The sequence below is a fragment of the Pseudophryne corroboree genome, chromosome 7, assembly GCF_028390025.1.
Source record: "Pseudophryne corroboree isolate aPseCor3 chromosome 7, aPseCor3.hap2, whole genome shotgun sequence".
Taxonomy (NCBI): domain Eukaryota; kingdom Metazoa; phylum Chordata; class Amphibia; order Anura; family Myobatrachidae; genus Pseudophryne; species Pseudophryne corroboree.
Genome location: NC_086450.1, coordinates 246,428,051 through 246,453,267, shown reverse-complemented (window position 1 = coordinate 246,453,267; position 25,217 = coordinate 246,428,051). Strand labels below are relative to the sequence as shown.

Genomic DNA, 25,217 nt, shown 5'->3' with positions numbered 1-25,217 from the left:
GGAAAACCCTGTCCCTGACAAAAGGGTATATATGTATGGGGAGAAAAAGCAAGAGGTGACTTTCCCCCCTTCACATGAGTTAAATGAATTATGTGAAAAAGCATGGGATTCCCCCGATAAGAAAGTGCTGATTTCCAAAAGGTTACTTATGGCGTACCCTTTCCCTCCAACGGACAGGATGCGCTGGGAATCCTCCCCTAGGGTAGATAAAGCTCTGACACGCTAATCTAAAAAGGTGGCCCTGCCGTCACAGGATACGGCCGCCCTAAAGGATCCTGCAGATAGGAAGCAGGAAAGTATCCTGAAGTCTGTTTATGCACACTCAGGTACTATACTGAGGCCGGCTATTGCGTCGGCCTGGATGTGTAGTGCTGTAGCAGCATGGACGGATAATCTGTCTGAGGAAATGGATATCTTAGACAAGGATACCATTTTACTGACCCTGGGGCATATAAAAGACGCTGTCCTATATATGAGGGATGCCCAGAGGGACATTTGCCTACTGGGTTCTAGAATAAATGCAATGTCAATTTCTGCCAGAAGGGTCCTGTGGACTCGGCAATGGACAGGTGATGCCGACTCCAAAAAGCACATGGAGGTGTTACCTTACAAGGGTGAGGAATTGTTTGGGGACGGTCTCTCGGACCTAGTTTCCACAGCTACGGCTGGGAAGTCAAACTTTTTGCCATATATTCCCTCACAGCCTAAGAAAGCACCGTATTACCAAATGCAGTCCTTTCGATCACAGAGAAGCAAGAAGGTCAGAGGTGCGTCCTTTCTGGCCAGAGGCAGGGGTAGAGGAAAGAAGCTGCACAATACAGCTAGTTCCCAGGAACAGAAGTCCTCCCCGGCTTCCACTAAATCCACCACATGACGCTGGGGCTCCACAGGAGCCAGGAGCGGTGGGGGCGTGTCTCCGAAATTTCAGCCACCAGTGGGTTCGCTCACAGGTGGATCCCTGGGCTATACAGATTGTGTCTCAGGGATACAAGCTGGAATTCGAAGTGATGCCCCCTCACCGTTACCTCAAATCGGCCCTGCCAGCTTCCCCCATAGAAAGGGAAGTAGTGTTAGCGGCAATTCACAAGTTATATCTCCAGCAGGTGGTGGTAAAGGTTCCCCTCCTTCAACAAGGAAGAGGATACTATTCCTGAATGTTTGTGGTACCGAAACCGGACGATTCGGTCAGACCCATATTGAATTTAAAATCCCTGAACATTTATCTGAAAAGATTCAAGTTCAAAATGGAATCGCTCAGAGCGGTCATTGCAAACCTGGAAGAGGGGGATTTTATGGTGTCTCTGGACATCAAGGATGCGTACTTGCATGTCCCCATTTATCCACCTCATCGGGAGTACCTCAGGTTTGTGGTACAGGACTGTCATTACCAATTCCAGACGTTGCCATTTGGCCTGTCCACGGCACCGAGAATATTTACTAAGGTGATGGCGGAAATGATGGTGCTCCTTCGGAAGCAAGGGGTTACGATTATCCCATACTTGGACGATCTCCTCATAAAGGCGAGGTCCAGGAAGCGGTTGCTGATCAGCGTAGCACTCTCTCAGGAAGTGTTGCAACAGCACGGCTGGATTCTGAATATTCCAAAGTCGCAGCTGATTCCTACGATGCGTCTGCCCTCCCTGGGCATGATTCTGGACACAAACCAGTAAAGGGTGTTTCTCCCTGAGGAGAAGGCTCAGGAGCTCGTGACTCTGGTCAGAGGCCTCCTAAAACCAAAACAGGTATCGGTGCATCACTGCACGCGTGTCCTGGGAAAGATGGTGGCGTCATACGAAGCCATTCCCTTCGGCAGGTTCCATGCGAGGATCTTTCAGTGGGATCTGTTGGACAAGTGGTCCGGATCGCATCTTCAGGTGCATCGGCTGATCACCCTGTCCCCCAGGGCCAGGGTTTCTCTTCTGTGGTGGCTGCAAAGTGCTCACCTCCTCGAGGGCCGCAGGTTCGGCATACAGGACTGGGTCCTGGTGACCACGGATGCAAGCCTCCGAGGATGGGGGGCAGTCACTCAAGGCTAAAACTTCCAGGGGCTGTGGTCCAGTCAGGAGACTTGTCTGCACATCAATATCCTGGAACTAAGGGCTGTATACAATGCCCTGAGTCAAGCGGAACCTCTGCTTCAAAACCAACCAGTGCTGATTCAGTCAGACAACATCACGGCAGTGGCCCATGTAAACCGCCAGGGCGGAACAAGAAGCAGGGTGGCAATGGCAGAAGCCACCAGGATTCTTCGTTGGGCGGAGAATCACGTACTAGCACTGTCCAGCAGTGTTCATTCCGGGAGTGGACAACTGGGAAGCAGACTTCATCAGCAGGCACGACCTCCACCCGGGAGAGTGGGGACTTCATCAAGAAGTCTTCACGCAGATTGCAAATCGATGCGAACTGCCACAGGTGGACATGATGGCGTCCCGTCTCAACAAAAAGCTAAAAAGATATTGCGCCAGGTCAAGGGACCCTCTGGCGATAGCTGTGGACGCACTAGTAACACCGTGGGTGTTCCAGTCAGTCTGTGTTTCCTCCTCTTCCTCTCATACCAATGGTGCTGAGAATTGTAAGAAAAAGAGGAGTGAGAACAATACTCATTGTTCCAGATTGGCCAAGAAGGACTTGGTACCCGGAATTGCAAGAAATGCTCAGAGGACCCGTGGCCTCTGCCTCTCAGACAGGACCTGTTACAACAAGGGCCCTGTCTGTTCCAAGACTTACCGCGGCTGCGTTTGACGGCATGGCGGTTTAACGCCGGATCCTAGCGGAAAAAGGCATTCCGGATGAAGTTATTCCTACACTGATAAAGGCTAGGAAGGATGTGACAGCAAAGCATTATCACCGTATATGGCGAAAATATGTTGCTTGGTGTGAGGCCAGGAAGGCCCCTACAGAGGAATTCCAGCTGGGTCGATTCCTGCACTTCCTACAGTCAGGAGTGACTATGGGCCTGAAATTAGGGTCCATAAAGGTCCAGATTTCGGCCCTATCCATTTTCTTCCAAAAAGAACTGGCTTCACTGCCTGAGGTTCAGACGTTTGTTAAGGGAGTGCTACATATTCAGCCCCCTTTTCTGCCACCAGTGGCACCTTGGGATCTTAACGTGGTGTTGAGTTTCCTGAAAACCCACTGGTGTGAGCCACATAAGACCGTGGAGCTAAAGTATCTCACGTGGAAAGTGGTCATGCTGTTGGCCTTAGCTTCGGCTAGGCGTGTGTCAGAATTGGCGGCTTTGTCATGTAAAAGCCCCTATCTGGTTTTCCATATGGATAGGGCAGAATTGCGGACTCGTCCGCAATTTCTGCCAAAGGTGGTGTCATCCTTTCATTTGAACCAACCTATTGTGGTGCCTGCGGCTACTGGTGGCTTGGAGGATTCCAAGTTGCTTGACGTAGTCCGGGCTTTGAAGATTTATGTGACCAGAACGGCTGGAGTCAGGAAGACTGAGTCGCTGTTTGTCCTGTATGCATCCAACAAGCTGGGTGCTCCTGCTTCAAAGCAAACTATTGCTCGCTGGATCTGTAACACGATTCAGCAGGCTCATTCTGCGGCTGGGTTGCCGCATCCAAAATCAGTGAAAGCCCATTCCACGAGAAAGGTGGGCTCTTCTTGGGCGGCTGCCCGAGGGGTCTCGGCATTACAGCTTTGCCGAGCTGCTACTTGGTCGGGTTCAAACACATTTGCAAAGTTCTACAAGTTTGATACCCTGGCTGAGGAGGACCTTGAGTTTGCCCATTCGGTGCTGCAGAGTCATCCGCACTCTCCCGCCAGTTTGGGAGCTTTGGTATAATCCCCATGGTCCTTACGGAGTCCCCAGCATCCACTAGGACGTTAGAGAAAATAAGATTTTACTCACCGGTAAATCTATTTCTCGTAGTCCGTAGTGGATGCTGGGCGCCCGTCCCAAGTGCGGACTTTCTGCAATACGTGTATATAGTTATTGCTTACTAAAGGGTTATGTTATGTGGCATCAGTTGAGTGATGCTTGTTTGTTGTTCATACTGTTAACTGGGTAAGTTTATCACGAGTTATACGGTGTGATTGGTGTGGCTGGTATGAGTCTTACCCTGGATTCCAAAATCCTTTCCTTGTAATGTCAGCTCTTCCGGGCACAGTTTCCTTAACTGAGGTCTGGAGGAGGGGCATAGAGGGAGGAGCCAGTGCACACCAGGTAGTACTAAATCTTTCTTTAGAGTGCCCAGTCTCCTGCGGAGCCCGTCTATTCCCCATGGTCCTTACGGAGTCCCCAGCATCCACTGCGGACTACGAGAAATAGATTTACCGGTGAGTAAAATCTTATTTTTTTTTTTGAGCAGTGTATATATATATATATATATATATATATATATATATATATATATATATATATATATATATATATATATATATATATGTATATATATGTATGTACGTACGTACGTACGTACGTGTATATATGTATATATTATTATTTTTTTCTCTTACGTCCTAGAGGATGCTGGGGACTCCAAAAGGACCATGGGGGTATAGACTGGATCCGCAGGAGACATGGGCACACTAAAAGACTTTGACTGGGTGTGAACTGGCTCCTCCCTCTATGCCCCTCCTCCAGGCCTCAGTTAGATTCTGTGCCCAGGAGTGACTGGACACACACTAGGGGAGCTCTCCTGAGTTTCTCTGGAAAAGACTTTGTTAGGTTTTTTATTTTCAGGGAGACCTGCTGGCTACAGGCTCCCTGCATCGTGGGACTGAGGGGAGAGAAGTCAGACCTACTTCTTCTGAGTTAAGGGCTCTGCTTCTTAGGCTACTGGACACCATTAGCTCCAGAGGGTTCGATCACTTGGTGCGCCTAGCTGCTTGTTCCCGGAGCCGCGCCGTCACCCCCCTCACAGAAGCCAGAAGAAAGAAGCTGGGTGAGTATGCAGAAGGCAGAAGACTTCAGTGACTGCAGACGACTTCAGTAACAGAGGTACAGCGCAGCGGTCGCGCTGCGCTCCATGCTCCCACACACCAAAGGCACTTACAGGGTGCAGGGCGCTGCGGGGGAGCTCCCTGGGCAGCAAGTTACTGAGGGTCGTGTAAACTGGCAAAGGATGCATATTCAGTGCCCGGGCACTGTATACGATACCCCCGCCAGTATAAATAAATTCAAATTTAAGCGGGACTACAGCGCGCCGGGAAGGGGCGGGGCTTAGCCGCACAGTACACCAGCGTCATTTTATTTCTTCACAGCCGCTGCAGAGACGCTGGACCGGACCTCCACTCTCCTTACAAGTAACAAGGGAGTAAAACGGGCGGGGGGGGGGGGCACAGACAAATTGGTACTATATATGTATGTATTACAGCGCAGCCATCATTTACTATTTATTTAGTAGTATATGGGCGCTGGGGTGTGAGCTGACATACTCCCTCTGTGGCTCTCTACAGGCTTCCCTGTGGGTCTGTCCCCCTTTGGTCGGTGTGGGTGTGTCGGTACTGCGTGTCGACATGTCTGAGGCTGAGTGTTCCTCCCCGGAGGAAGTTACTGGGGGCGTGGAGAAAGATTTGGGAATGACTCTGTTGGCACAGCCGACTGCTGAGTGGGTAAATATGTTGAGTACATTGAATGCAAACGTGGCATTATTGTCTAAGAGGCTAGATAAATCTGATTCTCAGACACAAGCATGGAGAAAATCCATGGAGGACGCTTTGTCTCAGGTACAGACCCCCTCAGGGTCACAAAAACGTTCATTTACCCAGATGGCAGATACAGATACCGACACGGATTCTGATTCCAGTGTCGACTTCAATGAGGCCAGTTTACATCCGAAAATGGTTGAGTATTCAGTACATGATTGTGGCTATTAAAGATGTTTCTCTAACGTCCTAGTGGATGCTGGGGACTCCGTAAGGACCATGGGGAATAGACGGGCTCCGCAGGAGACAGGGCACTTTAAGAAAGAATTTGGATTCTGGCTCCTCCCTCTATGTCCCTCCTCCAGACCTCAGTTTGAATCTGTGCCCGGACGAGCTGGGTGCTACTTAGTGAGCTCTCCTGAGCTTGCTATAAGAAAGTATTTTGTTAGGTGTTTTATTTTCAGCGAGATCTGGCATCAGACTCTCTGCTACGTGGGACTGAGGGGAGAGAAGCAGCCCTACTCACTGAAGATAGGTCCTGCTTCTTAGGCTACTGGACACCATTAGCTCTAGAGGGATCGTACACAGGATCGCACCCTTGGTCGTCCGATCCCGGAGCCGTACCGCCGTCCTCCTCGCAGAGCCGGAAGACAGAAGCCGGTGACAGAAGCAAGAAGACTTCGAAATCGGCGGTAGAAGATTCCAGTCTTCATATGAGGTAGCGCACAGCACTGCAGCTGTGCGCCATTGCTCCCACACTAAACCCACATACTCCGGTCACTGTAGGGTGCAGGGCGCAGGGGGGGGGGGGGTGCCCTGGGCAGCAATTAGAGACCTCTTTGGCAAAAGTTTGCATAATATACAGTTGGGCACTGTATATATGTATGAGCCCCCGCCAAAATTGTACATGAAAGCGGCACAGAAGCCCGCCGTCGAGGGGGCGGGGCTTCTTCCTCAGCACTCACCAGTGCCATGTTTTTTCTCCACAGCACCGCTGAGAGGAAACTCCCCAGTCTCTCCCCTGCAGTTACACGGCAGAAGAGGGTAAAGAGAGAGGGGGGGCACATAATTAGGCGCAAAAATAAATATAAACAGCAGCTACTGGGTTAACATTAAGTTACTGTGTTATTCCTGGGTTAATAGCGCTGGGGTGTGTGCTGGTATACTCTCTCTCTGTCTCTCCAAAGGGCCTTATGGGGGAATTGTCTTCAGATGAGCATTCCCTGAGTGTGTGGTGTGTCGGTACGTGTGTCGACATGTCTGAGGTAAAAGGCTCCCCTAAGGAGGAGATGGAGCAAATATGTGTGTGAGAGGGTGTCTCCGTCGACAACGCCGACACCTGTTTGGATATGTGCAATTAAGTGCTAAGGTGAATTTATTGCACAAAAGATTAGAGAACAGACAGGAAATCTACCCATGTCTGTCCCTATGTCGCAGAGACCTTTAGAGTCTCTCAATGCTCACTATCCAAAATAATAGACACTGATATCGACATGGAGTTTGACTCCAGTGTCGACTACGATAATGCAAAGTTACAGCCAAAATGGCAGAAAAGTATTCAATATATGATTATTGTAATAAAAGATGATTTGCATATCACTGATGACTCATCTGTACCTGACACAAGGGTACACGTGTTTAAGGGGAAGAAAGCTGAGGTAAATTTCCCTCCTCTCATGATGAAAAAGAGCGGGAATCTCCAGACAAGAGACTGCAGTTTCCCACAAAGAATTCTCAGGCAGTATCCTTTCCCCACTAGGGCCAGGATATGATGGGAATCTTCCCCTAGGGTGTCACGTTTGCCCAAAAGGTAGCCCTGACGTAACAGCTATTCTCAGGGATCCTGCAGATAGTGTGCACATTCTGGTACACTACTCAGACCGGCGATTGTGTCGGCATGGGTTTATAGCGCTGTGGCAGCGTGGACAGGTACCTTATCAGCAGAGATTGAGACCCTAGTATACATATAGATATATATATATATATATATATATATATATATATATATATGTGTATATATAGAGCTAGATATATATATATGGGTGTAGTACGGGTGACCGGCTGTCTCCTGACCGCCGGTCACCTTACCGACGCCGGGATCCCGGCAGCATACCGACGCCGGGATCCCGGCGGGGAGGGGCGAGTGCAGCAAGCCCCTTGCGGGCTCGCTGCGCTCGCCACGCTGCGGGCTCGGTGGCGACCAGCGGTCGCCACGGGTTCTATTCCCACTCTGTGGGTGTCGTGGACACCCACTAGTGGAAATAGTCCCTGTTGGTCGGCATGCCGACCATCGGGATAGTGAGCCGTTGGGCTCACGGAGGAGGTCATGTGATCAGCCGACCGGCGGTCACATGACTACCACCTATATATATATATATATATATATATATATATATATATATATATATATATAATATATACAGGTTGAGTATCCCTTATCCAAAATGCTTGGGACCAGAGGTATTTTGGATATGGGATTTTTCCGTATTTTGGAATAATTGCATACCATAATGAGATATCATGGTGATGGGACCCAAGTCTAAGCACAGAATGCATTTATGTTACATATACACCTTATACACACAGCCTGAAGGTCATTTTAGCCAATATTTTTTATAACTTTGTGCATTAAACAAAGTGTGTCTACAATCACACAATTCATTTAAGTTTCATATACACCTTGTACATACAGCCTGAAGGTCATTTAATACAATATTTTTAATAACTTTGTGTATTACACAAAGTTTGTGTACATTGAGCCATCAAAAAACAAAGGTTTCACTATCCCACTCTCACTCAAAAAAGTCCGTATTTCGGAATATTCCGTATTTCGGAATATTTGGATATGGGATACTCAACCTGTGTGTGTATGTATATATATATGTATATATATATATATATATATATATATATATATATATATATATATATATATATCTCTCTTAAGAGATATGTATATATGAAACATGCCCAAAGAGACATGAGTATACTGGGTCCTAGAGTCAAAGCTATGTCGATTTCTACTTGACGTGTCCTGTAGAATATGCAATGGACAGATGATGCCGACTTAAGAGGCATATGGAAGGCTGAGGATTGTGTGGAGAAGGGTTCTCGAACCTGGTCTCCACAGCTATAGCTGGTAATTCTGATATTTTGCCTTATATTCCTGCACAGCCTAGGAAAGCACGACATTATTAAATGCAGCCTTTTGAATAAAGAGACAAGAAAGTCCGAGGTGCGTCCTTTCTTGCCAGAGGTGGGGGTAGAGGAAAGAAGCTGCACAACACAGCTAGTTCCCAGGAACAGAAGTCCTCCCCGGCCTCTACAAAAATCCACCGCAGGTCGCTGGGGCTCCACAGGCGGAGCTAGGCCCGGTGGGGGCACGCCTTCGTAAATTCAGCCACAAGTGGGTTCACTCCCTGTTAGATCCCTGGGCAATAGATATGGTGTCTCAGGGATACAAGCTGGACTTTGAGAAGATGCCCCCTCACCGACGGCCCTGCCGGCTTCCCCCCACGAGAGGGAAACAGTGTTAACTGCAATTCACAAATTATATCTTCAACAGGTGGTGGTCAAGGTTCCCCTCCTTCAACAAGGAGGGGGATATTATTCGACCATGTTGTAGTCCCGAAACCAGACGGTTCGGTCAGACCCATATTGAATTTAAAATCCCTGAACATATACCTGAAAAGGTTCAAGTTCAAGATGGAATCGCTAAGATCGGTCATTGCAAGCCTGAAAGGGGGAGATTTTATGGTGACTCGGGACATAAAGGATGCATACCTTCATGTCCCCATTTATCCACCTCATCAGGCGTACCTCAGAATTGCGGTACGGGATTGTCATTACCAATTTCAGACGTTGCCGTTTGGTCTCTCCACGGCCTTGAGAATATTCACCAAGGTAATGGCGGAAATAATGGTGCTCCTGCGGAAGCAAGGTGTCACTATTATCACGTACTTGGACGATCTCATAAAAGCGAGATCAAGAGAGCAGTTGCTGAACAGCGTATCACTTTCTCTGGAAGTGTACAGCAACACGGCTGGATTCTATATATTCCAAAGTCGCAGTTGGTTCTTACAGCTCATCTTCCTCTCCTAGGCATGATCCTAGACACAGACCAGAAAAGGGTTTATCTCCTGATAGAGAGAGCTCGGGAGCTCGTGACACTGGTCAGGAATCTATTAAAACCAAAACAGGTGTCAGTGCATCACTGCACTCGAGTCCTGGGAAGGAGGGTGGCATCATATGAGGCCATTCCCTTCGGCAGGTTCCATGCGAGGATCTTCCAATGGGACTTACTGGACAAGTGGTCCGGATCACATCTTCAGATGCGTCTGTTAATCACTCTATCCCCCAGGGCTACTCTGGGTTAATCACCTCTCCTGTGGTGGCTGCAGAGTGCTCACCTTCTCGAAGGTCGCAGATTCTGCATTCAGGACTGGGTCCTGGTGACCACGGATGCAAGCCTCAGGGTGGGGGGCAGTCACACAGGGAAGAAATTTCCAATGGCTGTGGTCAAGGCAGGAGACTTGCCTTCACATCAATATCCTGGAACTAAGGGCCATATACAACGCCCTAAGTCAAGCGGAGACCCTGCTTCGCGACCAACCGGTTCTGATTCAGTCAGACAATATCACCGCAGTGGCTTATGTAACCGCCAAGGCGGCACAAGGAGCAGGGTGGCGATGGCGGAAGCCACCAGAATTCTTTGCTGGGCGGAGAATCACGTAAGCGCACTGTCAGCAGTGTTCATTCCGGGAGTGGACAACTGGGAGGCAGACTTCCTCAGCAGGCACGACCTCCACCCGGGAGAGTGGGGACTTCATCAAGAAGTCTTCATGCAGATTGCAAGTCGGTGGGAACTGCCACAGGTGGACATGATGGCATCTCGCCTCAACAAAAAGCTGCAGAGATATTGCGCCAGGTCAAGAGACCCTCAGGCGATAGCTGTGGACGCACTGGTGACACCGTGGGTGTTCCCGTCGTTCTATGTATTTCCTCCTCTTCCTCTCATACCCAAGGTGCTGAGAATCATAAGAAAAGAGGAGTGAGAACAATACTCTTTGTTCCGGATTGGCCAAGAAGGACTTGGTTTCCAGATCTGCAAGAAATGCTCACAGAGGACCCGTGGCCTCTGCCTCTAAGACAGGACTTGTGCAACAGGGGCCCTGTCTGTTCCAAGACTTACCACGGCTGCGTTTGACGGCATGGCGGTTGAACGCCGGATCCTAGCAGAAAAAGGCATTCCGGATGAGGTCATTCCTACGCTGATAGAGGCTAGGAAGGATGTGACGGCTCAACATTATCACCGTATATGGCGAAAATATGTTGCTTGGTGTGAGGCCAGGAATGCCCCTACGGAGGAATTCCAGCTGGGCCGTTTCATTCACTTCCTACAGTCGGGAGTGACTTTGGGCCTGAAATTGGGTTCCATTAAGGTCCAGATTTCGGCTCTATCCATTTTCTTTCAAAAAGAACTGGCTTCTCTTCCTGAAGTCCAGACGTTTGTAAAGGGAGTGCTGCATATTCAGCCCCCTTTTGTGCCTCCAGTGGCACCTTGGGATCTTAACGGGGTGTTGAGTTTCCTGAAGTCACACTGGTTTGAGCCACTCAAAACCGTGGAGTTAAAATTTCTCACGTGGAAGGTGGTCATGCTATTAGCCTTGGCGTCAGCTAGGCGTGTGTCAGAATTAGCGGCTTTGTCACATAAAAGCCCTATCTGGTTTTCCATATGGATAGGGCAGAATTGCGGACTCGTCCACAATTTCTGCCAAAGGTGGTGTCATCCTTTCATATGATCCAACCTATTGTGGTGCCTGTGGCTACTCGTGATTTGGAGGATTCCGATTTACTAGATGTGGTCAGGGCTTTGGAGGTTTATGTAGCCAGAGCGGCTAGAGTCAGGAATGCTGAGTCGCTGTTTATCCTGTATGCATTCAACAAGCTGGGTGCTCCTGCTTCAAAGCAAACTATTGCTCGCTGGATCTGTAACACGATTCAGCAGGCTCATTCTGCGGCTGGGTTGCCGCTTCCAAAATCAGTAAAAGCCCACTCCACAAGGAAGGTGGGCTCTTCTTGGGCGGCTGCCCGAGGGGTCTCGGCATTACAGCTTTGCCGAGCAGCTACTTGGTCAGGTTCGAACACTATTGCAAAGTTTTACAAGTTTGATACCCTGGCTGAGGAGGACCTTGTGTTGCTCATTCGGTGCTGCAGAGTCATCTGCACTCTCCCGCCCGTTTGGGATCTTTGGTATAATCCCCATGGTCCTTACGGAGTCCCCAGCATCCACTAGGACGTTAGAGAAAATAAGATTTTACTTACAGGTAAATCTATTTCTCGTAGTCCGTAGTGGATGCTGGGCGCCCGTCCCAAGTGCGGACTTCTTCTGCAATACTTGTATATAGTTATTGCTTAAATAAGGGTTATGTTATGGTTGCATCAGGGTTGATCTGATACTCCGTTGTTGTTCATACTGTTAACTGGGTATGTTTATCACAAGTTATACAGTGTGATTGGTGTGACTGGTATGAGTCTTGCCCTGGATTCCAAAATCCTTTCCTTGTACTGTCAGCTCTTCTGGGCACAGTTTCTCTAACTGAGGTCTGGAAGAGGGACATAGAGGGAGGAGCCAGAACACACCAGAATCCAAATTCTTTCTTAAAGTGCCCTGTCTCTTGCGGAGCCCGTCTATTCCCCATGGTCCTTACGGAGTCCCCAGGATCCACTACGGACTACGAGAAATAGATTTTCCGGTAAGTAAAATCTTATTTTTACATATTTTTGAAGATCCTCCTGTTCTAGATAAGAGGGTTTGTTTGTATAAGGGAAAAAAGCCTGAGGTAACTTTTCCCCCCTTATGAACTGAACGCTCTTTGTGAAAAGGCTTGGGAGTCGCCTGACAAAAGGTGGCAGATTTCCAAGAAAATTTTTATGGCATATCCTTTCCCCTCTGACGACAGGGAGATATGGGAGTCGTCTCCCAATGTGGACAAGGCTCTGTCCCGACTGTCCAAAAAGGTGGCGCTTCCGTCTCTGGACACTGCTGCCCTCAAGGATCCGGCGGATCGCAAGCAGGAAATGACATTGAAGGCCATTTTTGTTACTACTGGTACACTACTCAGGCCTGCTGTGGCGTCGGCGTGGGTGAGTAGTGCTATTGCTAAGTGGGCTGATAATTTAGCTTCTGACATGGATACCATTGATAAGGATAACATTCTTTTGACTCTTGGTTATATCAAGGATGCTGCAGATTACCTGAAGGATGCTGCGAGGGATATTGGCCTCTTGGGATCAAGGGCCAATGCCATGGCGGTCTCGGCCAGGAGGGCTCTGTGGATTCCTCAATGGAATGCTGATGCCGACTCCAAGAAAGCTATGGAAGCTCTCCCTTTTAAAGGTAGTGTCTTGTTTGGTGACGGCCTTGCTGACCTGGTGTCTGGGGTGCAGTCACACAAGGAAGAAGTTTCCAGGGAAAATGGTCAAGCCAGGAATCTTGTCTCCACATAAATGTTCTCGAGTTAAGAGCCATTTACAATGGCCTCCTGCAGGCGAAGAACCTTCTGCAAGAATCTCTACGTGTCCTGATCCAGTCGGACAACATAACAGCGGTGGCGTACGTAAACCGCCAGGGCTGAACAAAGAGCAGGGCGGCAATGGCGGAGGCCACAAGAGTTCTCCGCTGGGCGGAACAGCACGTGAGCGCTCTGTCGGCAGTCTTCCTTCCGGGCGTGAACAACTGGGAAGCAGATTTCCTCAGCAGACACAATCTCCATCCAGGAGAGTGGGCCCTTCATCAAGAGGTATTTGCAGAAGTGACAAGGCGTTGGGGAATTCCTCAAATAGACATGATGGCATCTCGCCTCAACAAGAAGCTTCCGAGGTATTGTTCCAGGTCAAGGGACCCCCAAGCCAGTGCAGTGGACGCCCTGGTAACTCAGTGGGTTTTTCAGTCGGTGTACATGTTCCCTCCGCTTCCTCTCATTCCAAGAGTGTTGAGGATTATAAGATGGGTAAGGGTTCAGGTAATTCTCGTCGTTCCAGATTGGCCACGGAGGGCCTGGTATCCGGATCCTCAGGAATTACTCGTAGAAGATCCTTGGCCGCTACCTCTAAGAGAGGACCTGTTACTGCAGGGGCCATGCGTGTTTTCGGACTTACCGCGGCTGCGTTTGACGGCGTGGAGGTTGAACACCAAAGCCTAGCTCGGAAAGATATTCCCGGGGAGGTCATCCCCACTCTCCTTAAGGCTAGAAAGGATGTCACGGCAAAACATTATCACTGTATTTGGAGAAAATATGTATCGTGGACTCGTGGTGTGAAACCAAAGCAGCTCCTGCGGAGGAGTTTCACTTGGGTCGTTTCCTCCATTTTTTTTCAGGCAGGCGTGGATGCAGGCCTGAAATTGGCTTCCATCAAAGTGCAGATTTCGGCTTTATCTATTTTCTTTCAAAGAGAATTGGCCGCCCTTCCTGAGGTTCAGACGTACGTGAAGGGAGTGCTGCATATCCATCCTCCGTTTGTTCCACCCGTGGCCCCGTGAGATCTTGAAGTAGTGTTACAGTTTCTTATGTCTCACTGGTTTGAACCTTTGCGAAAGGTTGAGTTAAAGTTTCTCACTTGGAAAGTGGTCATGCTTTTGGACTTGGCGTCTGCCAGACGAGTGTCAGAATTGGCGGCTTTGTCTCACAAGAGCCCATATTTGATTTTTCATGTGGATAGAGCGGAATTGAGGACTCGTTAACAATTTCTGCCGAAGGTGGTTTCATCGTTTCACATAAATCAGCCTATTGTGGTACCTGTAGCTACGGAGGCTGACGCAGTCCCAAAGTCTCTTGATGTTGTAAGAGCTTTGAAAATTTGTCGCCAGAACGGCTCTTGTTAGGAAAATGGAAACACTGTTTGTCCTGTATGCTTCCAACAAGATTGGAAATCCTGCTTCCAAGCAGACTATTGCACGCTGGATTTGTAATACGATTCAGCATGCTCACTCTTCGGCTGGCTTGCCATTGCCGAAGTCAGTAAAGGCCCATTCTACCAGGAAGGTGGGCTCGTCTTGGGCGGCTGCCCGAGGGGTCTCGGCACTTCAACTCAGGTTCAAACACTTTTGCTAAGTTCTATAAGTTTGATACCCTGGCTGAGGAGGACCTCATGTTTGCTCAATCGGTGCTGCAGAGTCGTCTGCACTCTCCCGCCTGGTCTGGAGTTTTGGTATAGACCCCATGGTCCTTTTGGAGTCCCCAGCATCCTCTAGGACGTAAGAGAAAATAGTATTTTAATACCTATCGGTAAATCCTTTTCTCCTAGTCCGTAGAGGATGCTGGGCGTCCATCCCAATACGTACTATTACTTGCAGTTGTATTGTTGTTTTCGGTTACACGATGGTTGTGTATCGGTTATGTTCAGCTTGTTGCTGTATTTTTTCGTTCATACTGTTATCTGGTATTCCTGCTAATCCAGTTGTACGGTGTGTTTGTGGTTTGGGCTGGTATATATCTCACCCTTAGTTTAACAAAAATCCTTTTCCTCGAAATGTCCGTCTCTCCTGGGCACAGTTCCTATAACTGAGGTCTGGAGGAGGGGCATAGAGGGAGGAGCCAGTACACACCCAGTCAAAGTCTTTTAGTGTGCCCATGGGGTATATGCAATTGCGGTCGAATTCGCGGCAATTTTCGCCGTTTTTTAATTCGACTCAATTCGACAGGTGAATCCCGGAAGGTGGCTTCCGGAATTCACCATATTCAATGAAAAACGGATTCGCCAGAGTCGCGGGCGAAATCGGACGATTTGGCGGATTTTGCCGCGATTTTAAAAAACGGTAAAAAAACGTGAAAAACCCGGAAAAAAAAATGGCGTGGGGTCCCCCCTCCAAAGCATAACCAGCCTCTGGCTCATCGAGCTGGTCCTGGTTCTAAAAATGCAGGGGAAAAATTGGCCAGGGATCCCCCGTATTTTTAAAACCAGCACCGGGCTCTGCGCCTGGTGCTGGTGCCAAAAATACGGGGGACAAAAAGAGTAGGGGTCCCCCGTATTTTTAACACCAGCATCGGGCTCCACTAGCTGGACAGATAATGCCACAGCCGGGGGTCACTTTTATGCCGTGCCCTGCGGCCGTGGCATCAAATATCCAACTAGTCACCCCTGGCCGGGGTACCCTGGGGGAGTGGGGACCCCTTCAATCAAGGGGTCCCCCCCCCAGCCACCCAAGGGCCAGGGGTGAAGCCCGAGGCTGTCCCCCCCATCCAATGGGCTGCGGATGGGGGGGCTGATAGCCTTTTGTGATAATAAAAAGATATTGTTTTTTCCAGCAGTACTACAAGTCCCAGCAAGCCTCCCCCGCAAGCTGGTACTTGGAGAACCACAAGTACCAGCATGCGGGAGAAAAACGGGTCCGCTGGTACCTGTAGTACTACTGGGAAAAAAATACCCAAATAAAAACAGGACACACACACCTTGATAGTAAAACTTTATTACACACTACCGACACACACATACTTACCTATGTTGACACGCCGACTGCCACGGTCTCCGACGATCCGAGGGTACCTGTGAAAAAATTATACTCACCTTCCAGCGTCCAGAGATAAATCCACGTCCAGAGAGTAAAATCCACGTACTTGTTTAAAAAAAAAAACACGCAAAAACCCGCTCCATACCGGACTAGAAAGGGGTCCAATGTTTTCACATCAGACCCCTTTCTCCCGAATGCCGGGATATCACGTGACTCCTGTCACTGACGTCCCTTCAGCCAATCAGGAAGCGCTACTTCTGTGGCGCTCACCTGATTGGCTGTGCGCTGTCTGTACTGTGACAGCACATCGCAAAGCCGCTCCATTACTTTCAATGGTGGGAACTTTGCGGGTAGCGGTGGGGTCACCCGCCGGTCAGCCGCTGACCGGCGGGTGACCTTACCGCTAGCCGCTAAGTTCCCACCATTGAAAGTAATGGAGCGGCTTTGCGATGTGCTGTCACAGTACAGACAGCGCACAGCCAATCAGGTGAGCGCAACGAAGTTGCGCTTCCTGATTGGCTTAGAGACCTTTCTGTGACAGCTGTCACTGACGGGTCTCATTCGTGGAAAGGTGTCCCATGTGTCAGCATGGGACCCCTTTCAGTCCGGCATGGAGCGGGTGTTCGGTTTGTTTTTTTGCCAAGTACGTGGATTTATCTCTGGACCATGGCTGAGGTGAGTATATTGATCTTTTCTTTTCAGGTATCCGTGGATTCTACATGGAGAAGAGGACCGATGTCGGCGTGTGAACATAGGTAAGTATGTGTGTGTCGACGTATGAAATAAAGTTTTACTTTCACGGTGTGTGTGTCCTGTTTTTATTTGGGTATTTTTTTTCCAGTAGTACTACAGGTACCAGCGGGCCCGTTTTTCTCCCGCATGCTGGTACTTGTGGTTCTCCAAGTACCAGCTTGCGGGGGAGGCTTGCTGGGACTTGTAGTACTGCTGGAAAAAACAATATTCTTTTCATGATCACAAAAGGCTATCAGCCCCCCCATCCGCAGCCCATTGGATGGGGGGGGACAGCCTCGGGCTTCACCCCTGGCCCTTGGGTGGCTGGGGGGGGGGGACCCCTTGATTGAAGGGGTCCCCACTCCCCCAGGGTACCCCGGCCAGGGGTGACTAGTTGGATATTTAATGCCACGGCCGCAGGGCACGGCATAAAAGTGACCCCCGGCTGTGGCATTATCTGTCCAGCTAGTGGAGCCCGATGCTGGTGTTAAAAATACGGGGGACCCCTACGCTTTTTGTCCCCCGTATTTTTGGCACCAGGCGCAGAGCCCGGTGCTGGTTTTAAAAATACGGGGGATCCCCTGTCAATTTTTTCCCCGCATTTTTAGAACCAGGACCAGCTCGAAGAGCCCGAGGCTGGTTATGCTTTGGAGGGGGGACCCCACGCCATTTTTTTTTAGGATTTTACCGTTCCAGCAATAAAAAAAAAAATAAATAAAAAAAATAATATTTTAAAAAATATATAAATAATATTTGTGCCTCCAAAAAAAAAAAAAAAAAGTACCTAATCCCTTCTAATATAAATAGATCTGCTATTCCCAAAAAAAAAAACACAAAAAAAAACATGTTTACATTTTTTTTATTTGTTTTCACCCTCCAAAGTGTGGCGGATTGAAAATGACGAATTTGCCGTCTAAAAGCACTGCTGTCGAATTTCCAAACTTGAATTGAATATGCTTTGGTCGAATTGCAGCACTTATATCATTGCAGAAAAGTCGAATTTGCAAAAATTCGAATTTCAAAAAGTCGAATTTTGAAAGTCCGTTTTTTGGTCGGAAAGCACTGAATTGCATAGGCGAATTTTTTTTTTGGTCGAAAATGACCCGAAATTCGACAATTTCGGGAATTCGACCGCAATTGCATATACCCCCATCTACGGATCCCGTCTATACCCCCATGGTCCTTTTGGAGTCTCCAGCATCCTCTACGGACTAGGAGAAAAGGATTTACCGGTAGGTATTAAAATCCTATTATTTATAATGCAACCCTAACTATTGTTTATAAGAATATAATAGCTACATTTGCATAATAATTCTTCATTGTGAATAGTCAACAAATTCAAATTAAATCGAGACCATACTCAACTTCTCCTAACTAAACATGATTTGCATTCTCCATGTGACTGTAATTTCTTCTGATGTAATGTAGTCTGTTGCTCTTGTTCCAGGTGTTGGTCATCAATAAAGGGCTGGATCAATGTGCTGCATTGCTACACGACATCTTGCAGACTGATGTCACCGGTAACAAAGACATCTGGTTTCTGTGAGCATTCTGCAAACACTTGCGCACACTAACGCCTCCTTCCTTTGTTTTATTAATATAGAGAAAACACTGAAGTCCCACAGAATTCCTCTTTGCAAAGGGAGCATGAAGTTGTCCAATGCAAAAGGGAAGAAGAGCGCTCTGAAGAAGCCGACCACCACGCCATATGTGTATAAGGAGAAAGGTGAGTGCTGTATGGTTGATGGTACATTAAAATGCGACATCCACCCTAGTCACACATTCAGTGACTCTATAAAATCTGCCTATGGATGGCTAGGTTCAAGGATTGGAATTCCATCTAAAGATCACTCATTCCCTGAACAGGGCTTCTTGAATATGCAATCTACCAGATTTCTAGGATTTGCTGTTAGTTATGAAATACATCCGTTATCTCACTAGGCTAGTCCCTAATAATTTGATCTTTATTATGTAATTTCCAGTTATTTTTAAACTGATTGACCTTTGTAGGATTTCTGAGAAAGTCTGCACCCGTGAGGAGCTGTAACATGAATGTACAGAAACCCTGTGTCAGTGTACAGTATCCAGGACGACCCACTACAAACTGCGACCATGTACACACTGAGATGCAGCATCTTCACAGAACATCCTCACAGGTGCCATCAATGTCTGAGCAGGGTATGTATAATATGAAGTGGCACAGGACTGTCCAAGTGGTATCTTGTAGGTTTGATGCAGGCACTCATATTTATTCTTTTAATCATAGGTCCTGAAGCTTCTGCTCTGTATAACTGCCGATTGCCCACATCCACCCCGGCCCTATCCCCCCAACTTTCTGTAAACCCTCAGGTATGATATTCATGTAATGTACCATGTTCTCTGTACAACCACAACCCAAGTCTGCAGAGTCTACCAGGCAGCACTGGTACCTGTTACTGTATTGTACTGTATGAATACTGCAGACTATATTTTACTCACCTCTCCCAACTGCTCTGTAGTGTCCAGTAATAGAATTGCATTAGCAGTGGCCTCAGTCACCAGGAGTCATGTGCAATGTTTTTTTTTTTACACTGTTGTATGTATTATACAGTATGTTTTATCTGACTGTACTCTATTTTAACTTTAATCATGCAGACTAGATGGGTAAAAGTGGTTCTTATCTGCCATCAAATTCTTTGTTTCTATGTTTTGTATTATAGAACTGTACCAATGAAGGCTACCACCATACAGTGCCACCAGGGGGAGCATCTTACCATCTATCTCCCATGACTACAACATCTGCAGCCCACACTGTTCCCTCCGCAGTGCACAATATAAAAACAGCTGTGCAGTATAACTACACTGATCTATTGTCACAACTTAATAGCTACAAGAATCAGATCCAGGACACTGATTTGCTGCAGTGTGTGGCTACTCACTTGGCTCAGCTGCAGTGCTCCGAGAACCCTGGCTCGGACCAACTGGAACATGTGTGTGAGAGAGAGCATAAAACAAGAGAGGCTGAGATGTCCAGTGAGGAGGATAACTCTGTTGATATGAACATAGCTCCTGTGAGAGATACCAGCTGTCAGACCAGCTTCATCAAGTGTAAAAAGAGCCCGGAGAAAACAGAAGATAAAATAAAAACTGTGAAATATCTGCTGGGAGAGATAAAGGCATTAGTGGCCGATCAAGGTATGGAGAAGGTATATTATACATAAAATAGTGTAATAATTGCTCTTACCAAAGGCAGAGTATTAATGACAACATTTTCTTTCAGTTGGGCAAAATGAAATAGGTCCCAGTGTATGATTAAAAACCTACTTTTCTGCTGCGGGGTACACTGGGCTCCACAGGGAATGACATTCGGGGTGTACAGTAGGATCTTGATCCGAGGCACCAACAGGCTCAAAGCTTTGACCTTCTTCCCAAGGTGCATAGCGCTGCCTCCTCTATAACCTCGCCTCTGTGCACAGGAGCTCAGTTTTGTAGTTGATGCCATGCAGTAAGCAGGCATACAACAGGGGGGCTGCTCCAGCAGCCCTGAGAGAAGCTTTTAAAAAATATTGAAGACTTCAAGGGCTGCAGCAGAGACGCTGTCTGTGTTAGATGTCAGTCAGACATCTCCTGCTGCAGCTCAGTCACCTCCCCCCCCCTGTACACTCCCACGACCTGGTTGCTGGGTACCTACAGCGGAGGCTCCGGTTTTCTTCCAAGTTAGTCATACACATGACCGCTGTTCTCCCGGATCGCGTGGCCTTACTCAGGGAGGAGGTAAGGGGTCCCCTCGACAGGACCCGCTGTAAATCACGATCCCGCGCGGCTGGTGGGAGGCGGGCTGCGCGCGCTGGCGTGGACACTGTGGTAGTACAGGGACCCCACTAGACCACCAGGGCATGGGTACAGGTTGGTCTTCTCTCATAAAATCATTTTATTAAGCCCCCAGTACCCGGTGGTGAAGTCCAACAGGGGGATAAGGCTTTGACCTGTAGCCCCAGCCCCAGGGCGCCATTTAGAGTAAATGTTCCCACCCTGGATCTGCACATCTAACTCCCTGTCAGCGATTGGGTGCCATTATAGCAGAGCTGATCATGGGACTGTTTGGGCAAATCCTCCTCTGTATAGCTGCCTGCATGTTAGCGCTGTGCATTTTTCAGGACACTTAAGTATTCTACATGTCTGCTGACAGTGTTAGTTAAGAAAAAGTGCATTTAGTCAGGGTTATTTAGTACAAGTAAATAACCCTGTGATATACATCCATTCTTTACTGTGCATTGTTATATCAATTAAGTGTATAGCTATACATACTACTATTCTGTATTGCTAGTCCAGTGCAGTTTTATTGCATGTCATAATTTCTGCATTGTACAAACTGTGACTCTGTGTGTGTGCATATAGCTGCTGTGTGACTTCCATTCGTGTATCTCACTCAGATTGCTATCCCTATATTCTATAACCTGAGGGGGCCTAGTGTGTCAGGTTTATTATAATATAGGCAGTTCACAGGATATACTCAGTGTGTATTTTTCTCTGTGATTTTTAGTCACCATATACCTCTTGAATTCCCTGTTTGTGCTGATACACTGTTCTTGTCTGGTATTGCGCTGCTGATAATGTACTGTGTTGCTTTGCATTGAGCTTTTGATTATATCAGCTACAAAGGGCAACAGAGCTGGGGCTGATCCCACATTGCCTGGTGTTGACGCTGCAGACACATTTGAGGATAACATTGCAGCTGAGGGTTCAGGTTCTGGGGGTTCCTTACCACCCAGTGGGACTGTAGCAACGGGGGTGCAAAATGACCCACCTTGGGCTACCTTCTCCACGCTACTGAATACGCTGGTAACTAGACTAACGCTCCCTATGGGACCTCCTGTGCCGGTACAACCGCTTATGGTCCCCGCGGTTAACCCGCCATGGGCAGATCAACTGTCCAATCAGTTACAGCAATTGAACCAATCACTGACTGCTCAAAAGTCTAACCCTCGCCTGCCTAAGAACAAGGGGTCCTCTAAGTGGGCAATTACTTCCTCACAATCCACCAACGTCCCAGACACCTCGTCTGATGAGGATGGCGTTCATACGGACCCCACAGATTCTGATCCTGATGCTTCTGATGGGGAAGCTGTTTCGCAGGTGGATGTTCCTGACTTGCTAGAGGCTATCAGGCTCATTCTTCAGGTTGATGATGAACCGGAACCTGACGCTGCCCCTAAGAAACCGGCCAGGTTTAAATGTAAGAAGATGGTTAAACAAGTTTTACCTCACTCTGAACATTTAGTTGACATACGTCAGGAGTCCTGAGAAAATCCAGGAAAGAAGTTCACGCCTCACAAGAAGATGCTGGCTCGCTACCCCCTCACTGCGGAGCATAGTAAAAATTGGGAAACACCACCGCCAGTGGATTCGCAGGTGGCGGGGCTGGTAGTATCCTCAGCTCTGCCTGTAACTACAGTCACGTCCTTGAGAGAGCCGACGGACAAGCGTGTGGAGGGTTGTTTGAAGGCAATCTACACCCTGAACGGTTTGGTGCATTGGCCCACTATTACAACGACATGGGCTGCAGAAGCTGTGAAAGCGTGGGCTCAGGAGCTGGAGTCGAAGTTGCCTTCCAATGCTTCTGTTCATGCTAGACCATGCCTGTCGTATATTGTTACAGCGGCTCATTACATTAAAGAGGCGGCTTCTGATGCCGGTATTCTGGCGGCCAAGGCTTCTACTACGTCCATTTTGGCTCGCCGAATTCTCTGGTTACGGTCCTGGTCTGTGGACATGGACTCTAAGAAAACCCTGGAGGTACTCCCCTTCAAAGGAGACATTCTTTTCGGAGAAGACCTAAACAAGATAGTGGCTGACTTAGCGTCTGCTAAAACAGCAGGTCTTCCTAGTACTGCTCCTTCTGTGCCGAAGGCTAAGAGTACTTCCTTTCGCTCCTTTCGTCTTTCAGGGAAAGCAAAAGGTCAGGCATACCTGAAACAGGTTTGCACTTCCAAACCCAATAAGCCCAAGCCCAAACCCAAACGGGCCTGGGCTCCCCGTCAGCCTGCTTCCAAAACTGACAAGCCTGCTGCATGACGGGGCGGGCCTCCCTCTGGGGGATCCTAGAGTTGGGGGCCGACTTCTAGGGTTTACCCAGGAATGGTTGAAGACCACTTCCGATGCCTGGGTACGGGAAGTCGTCACTCGAGGTTACGCCGTATCCTTCAAGAATCGTCCCCCTCATCGATTTTGCCTGACAGACGTTTCTTCGGATCAGGTGAAGGCAAAAACTCTTAATTTGGTGTTACAGTCCCTCCTGGACACAGGAGTGGTAGTACAGGTGCCTCTGGCTTAGAGAGGCAATGTGTGCTATTCACCGCTGTTCCTAGTCCCAAAACCGAATGGATCTTCCCGGCCCATTTTCAATCTCAAGTCCTTGAACAAATTTGTGAAGGTCTCCATGTTTCATATAGGAACTCTTCGCTCTATTGTTCTGGCTTTGGAACCTGGGGATTATATGGTCTCCCTGGACATACAGGATGCTTACCTGCATATTCCCATTGCAGTGTCTCATCAGCAATACCTGGGGTTTGCAGTTGGCAAACTCCATTACCAATTTTGGGCGTTACCTTTTGGTTTGACCATGGCTCTACGAGTGTTCAATAAGGTAATGACGGCTGTACTCCACGATCAAGGGGTCATGATCCTACCGTACCTGGACGACTTGTTGATCCTGGCAAATTCCCCAGAAATCCTACGCCATCTGGATCTGACTATCCAGTTTCTGCAAGCCCACGGGTGGCTCATCAACTGGAAGAAATATTCCTTGGCCCCTGCTCAGAGCATGGGGCAACTGGGGGCGTTATTAGACACTCACAGCCAGCGGTTGTTCTTGTCTCAGGAGAAAGTCCTGAAGCTACAGGAAAGGATTCGATACTTCCTATCTCGTCCACAAGTGTCGATATATTCGGCAATGCAAGTGCTAGGTCTCATGGTGTCGGTTTTCGACATGGTGGTGTACGCTCAATTCCATTCCCGCCCTCTGCAGAAGCTAATTCTTGCCAAGTAGGACGGCCTGCCTCACCGGATCAGATCTCAAATGATCTCCTGGTCTCCGGAGGTCCGTTGGTCCTGAAGCCACCAGCTCAGTGACCAGATTCAGCAGGGGTCGTCCCTTCTGGATCTCCAACTGAGTCCTTCTGACGACGGATGCCAGTCTGAGAGGTTGGGGCGCAATACTGGAGCAACACTCCCTTCAGGGTCGGTGGACCAAGTAGGAGTCTCTCCTCCTGATAAACATTCTGGAATTGCGGGCGGTGTTCAACTCATTGAACTTGGCCCAGCATTTAATACAGAACAGACCTGTTCAAGTACAGTCGGGCAATGCCACCACGGTGGCATACATCAATCATCAAGGCGGCACTCGAAGCCTCATGGCAATGGGGGAAGTATCATGGATTCTTCAGTGGGCAGAACGCCATCTGCCAGCTATATCGGCAGTGTTCATTCCGGTGGTCCTGACTGGGAGAAGGACTTTCTCAATCGTCAGGACGTGCACGCCGGAGAGTGGAGCCTTCATCTAGAAGTGTTTAAACTCCTTGTAGACGAGTGGGGCCTTCCAGTTGTGGACCTGATGGCGTCTCGACACAATCACAAGGTTCCGGTCTTCGGCACAAGGACAAGGGATCCTCAAGCAGCGTTCGTGGACGCACTGGCAATTCCATGGAACTTTCAGCTGCCATACGTGTTCCCTCCGGTGTCACTCCTGCCCAGAGTAATACGGAAGTTCAAGCAAGAAGGAGGAATCCTACTTCTGATCGCTCCAGCGTGGCCCAGACGGCATTGGTTCTCAGACCTTGAGGGTCTCTCGATAGAGCGTCCTCTTCTACTTCCACAGCGCCCAGATCTCCTTGTTCAGGGCCTCTGTGTATATCAGGATTTAGCCCGGTTGGGTTTGACGGCGTGGCTCTTGAAGCTTCCGTCTTGAGGGCCTAAGGATTCTCTGAGGCGGTTATTCAAACCATGTTGAAGGCCCGGGAACCGGCTTCTGCTCGGATTTACCATAAGGTCTGGAATTCTTACTTTCCTTGGTGCGCATCTAACAATCATGACGCTTACAAGTTTAGTATGGCCAAACTTTTGGCCTTTCTACAACAGGGTCTGGACTTGGGCCTTCGTTTGGCCTCCATCAAGGGTCATATTTCTGCCTTGTTTGTTTAGTTCTAGAGAAAAATTGCGACTTTTACCTGATGTACATACGTTTACTGAGGGTGTGTTGCGGATTCAACCTCCCTATATCCCACCTGTGGCCCCTTGGGACTTGTCAGTGGTATTTGAGGCGTTGCAAGGGACTCCGTTTGAGCCTCTTGAATCTGTAGGCCTTAAGTGTGTTAAGTTCGTTTAACTTACAGGGAAA

General features: G+C 48.5%; 1 protein-coding gene across 4 annotated transcripts in view; it reads left to right on the top strand.

The window, feature by feature from the left end:
- The window catches only part of CCDC14 (coiled-coil domain containing 14), a 217,331-nt gene that overhangs the window by 73,559 nt on the left and 118,555 nt on the right, over window positions 1–25,217 (top strand). For 3 of the 4 annotated variants that reach the window (XM_063934068.1, XM_063934070.1, XM_063934069.1), the window contains exons 4-8: window positions 18,291–18,363; window positions 18,447–18,569; window positions 18,854–19,021; window positions 19,110–19,192; window positions 19,543–20,017. In XM_063934068.1, the coding sequence (XP_063790138.1) occupies window positions 18,291–18,363; window positions 18,447–18,569; window positions 18,854–19,021; window positions 19,110–19,192; window positions 19,543–20,017 (922 nt within the window). Of the gene's footprint in view, window positions 1–18,271; window positions 18,364–18,446; window positions 18,570–18,853; window positions 19,022–19,109; window positions 19,193–19,542; window positions 20,018–25,217 lie in introns of all 4 variants that reach the window. The other variant, XM_063934071.1, reaches the window with a different exon arrangement.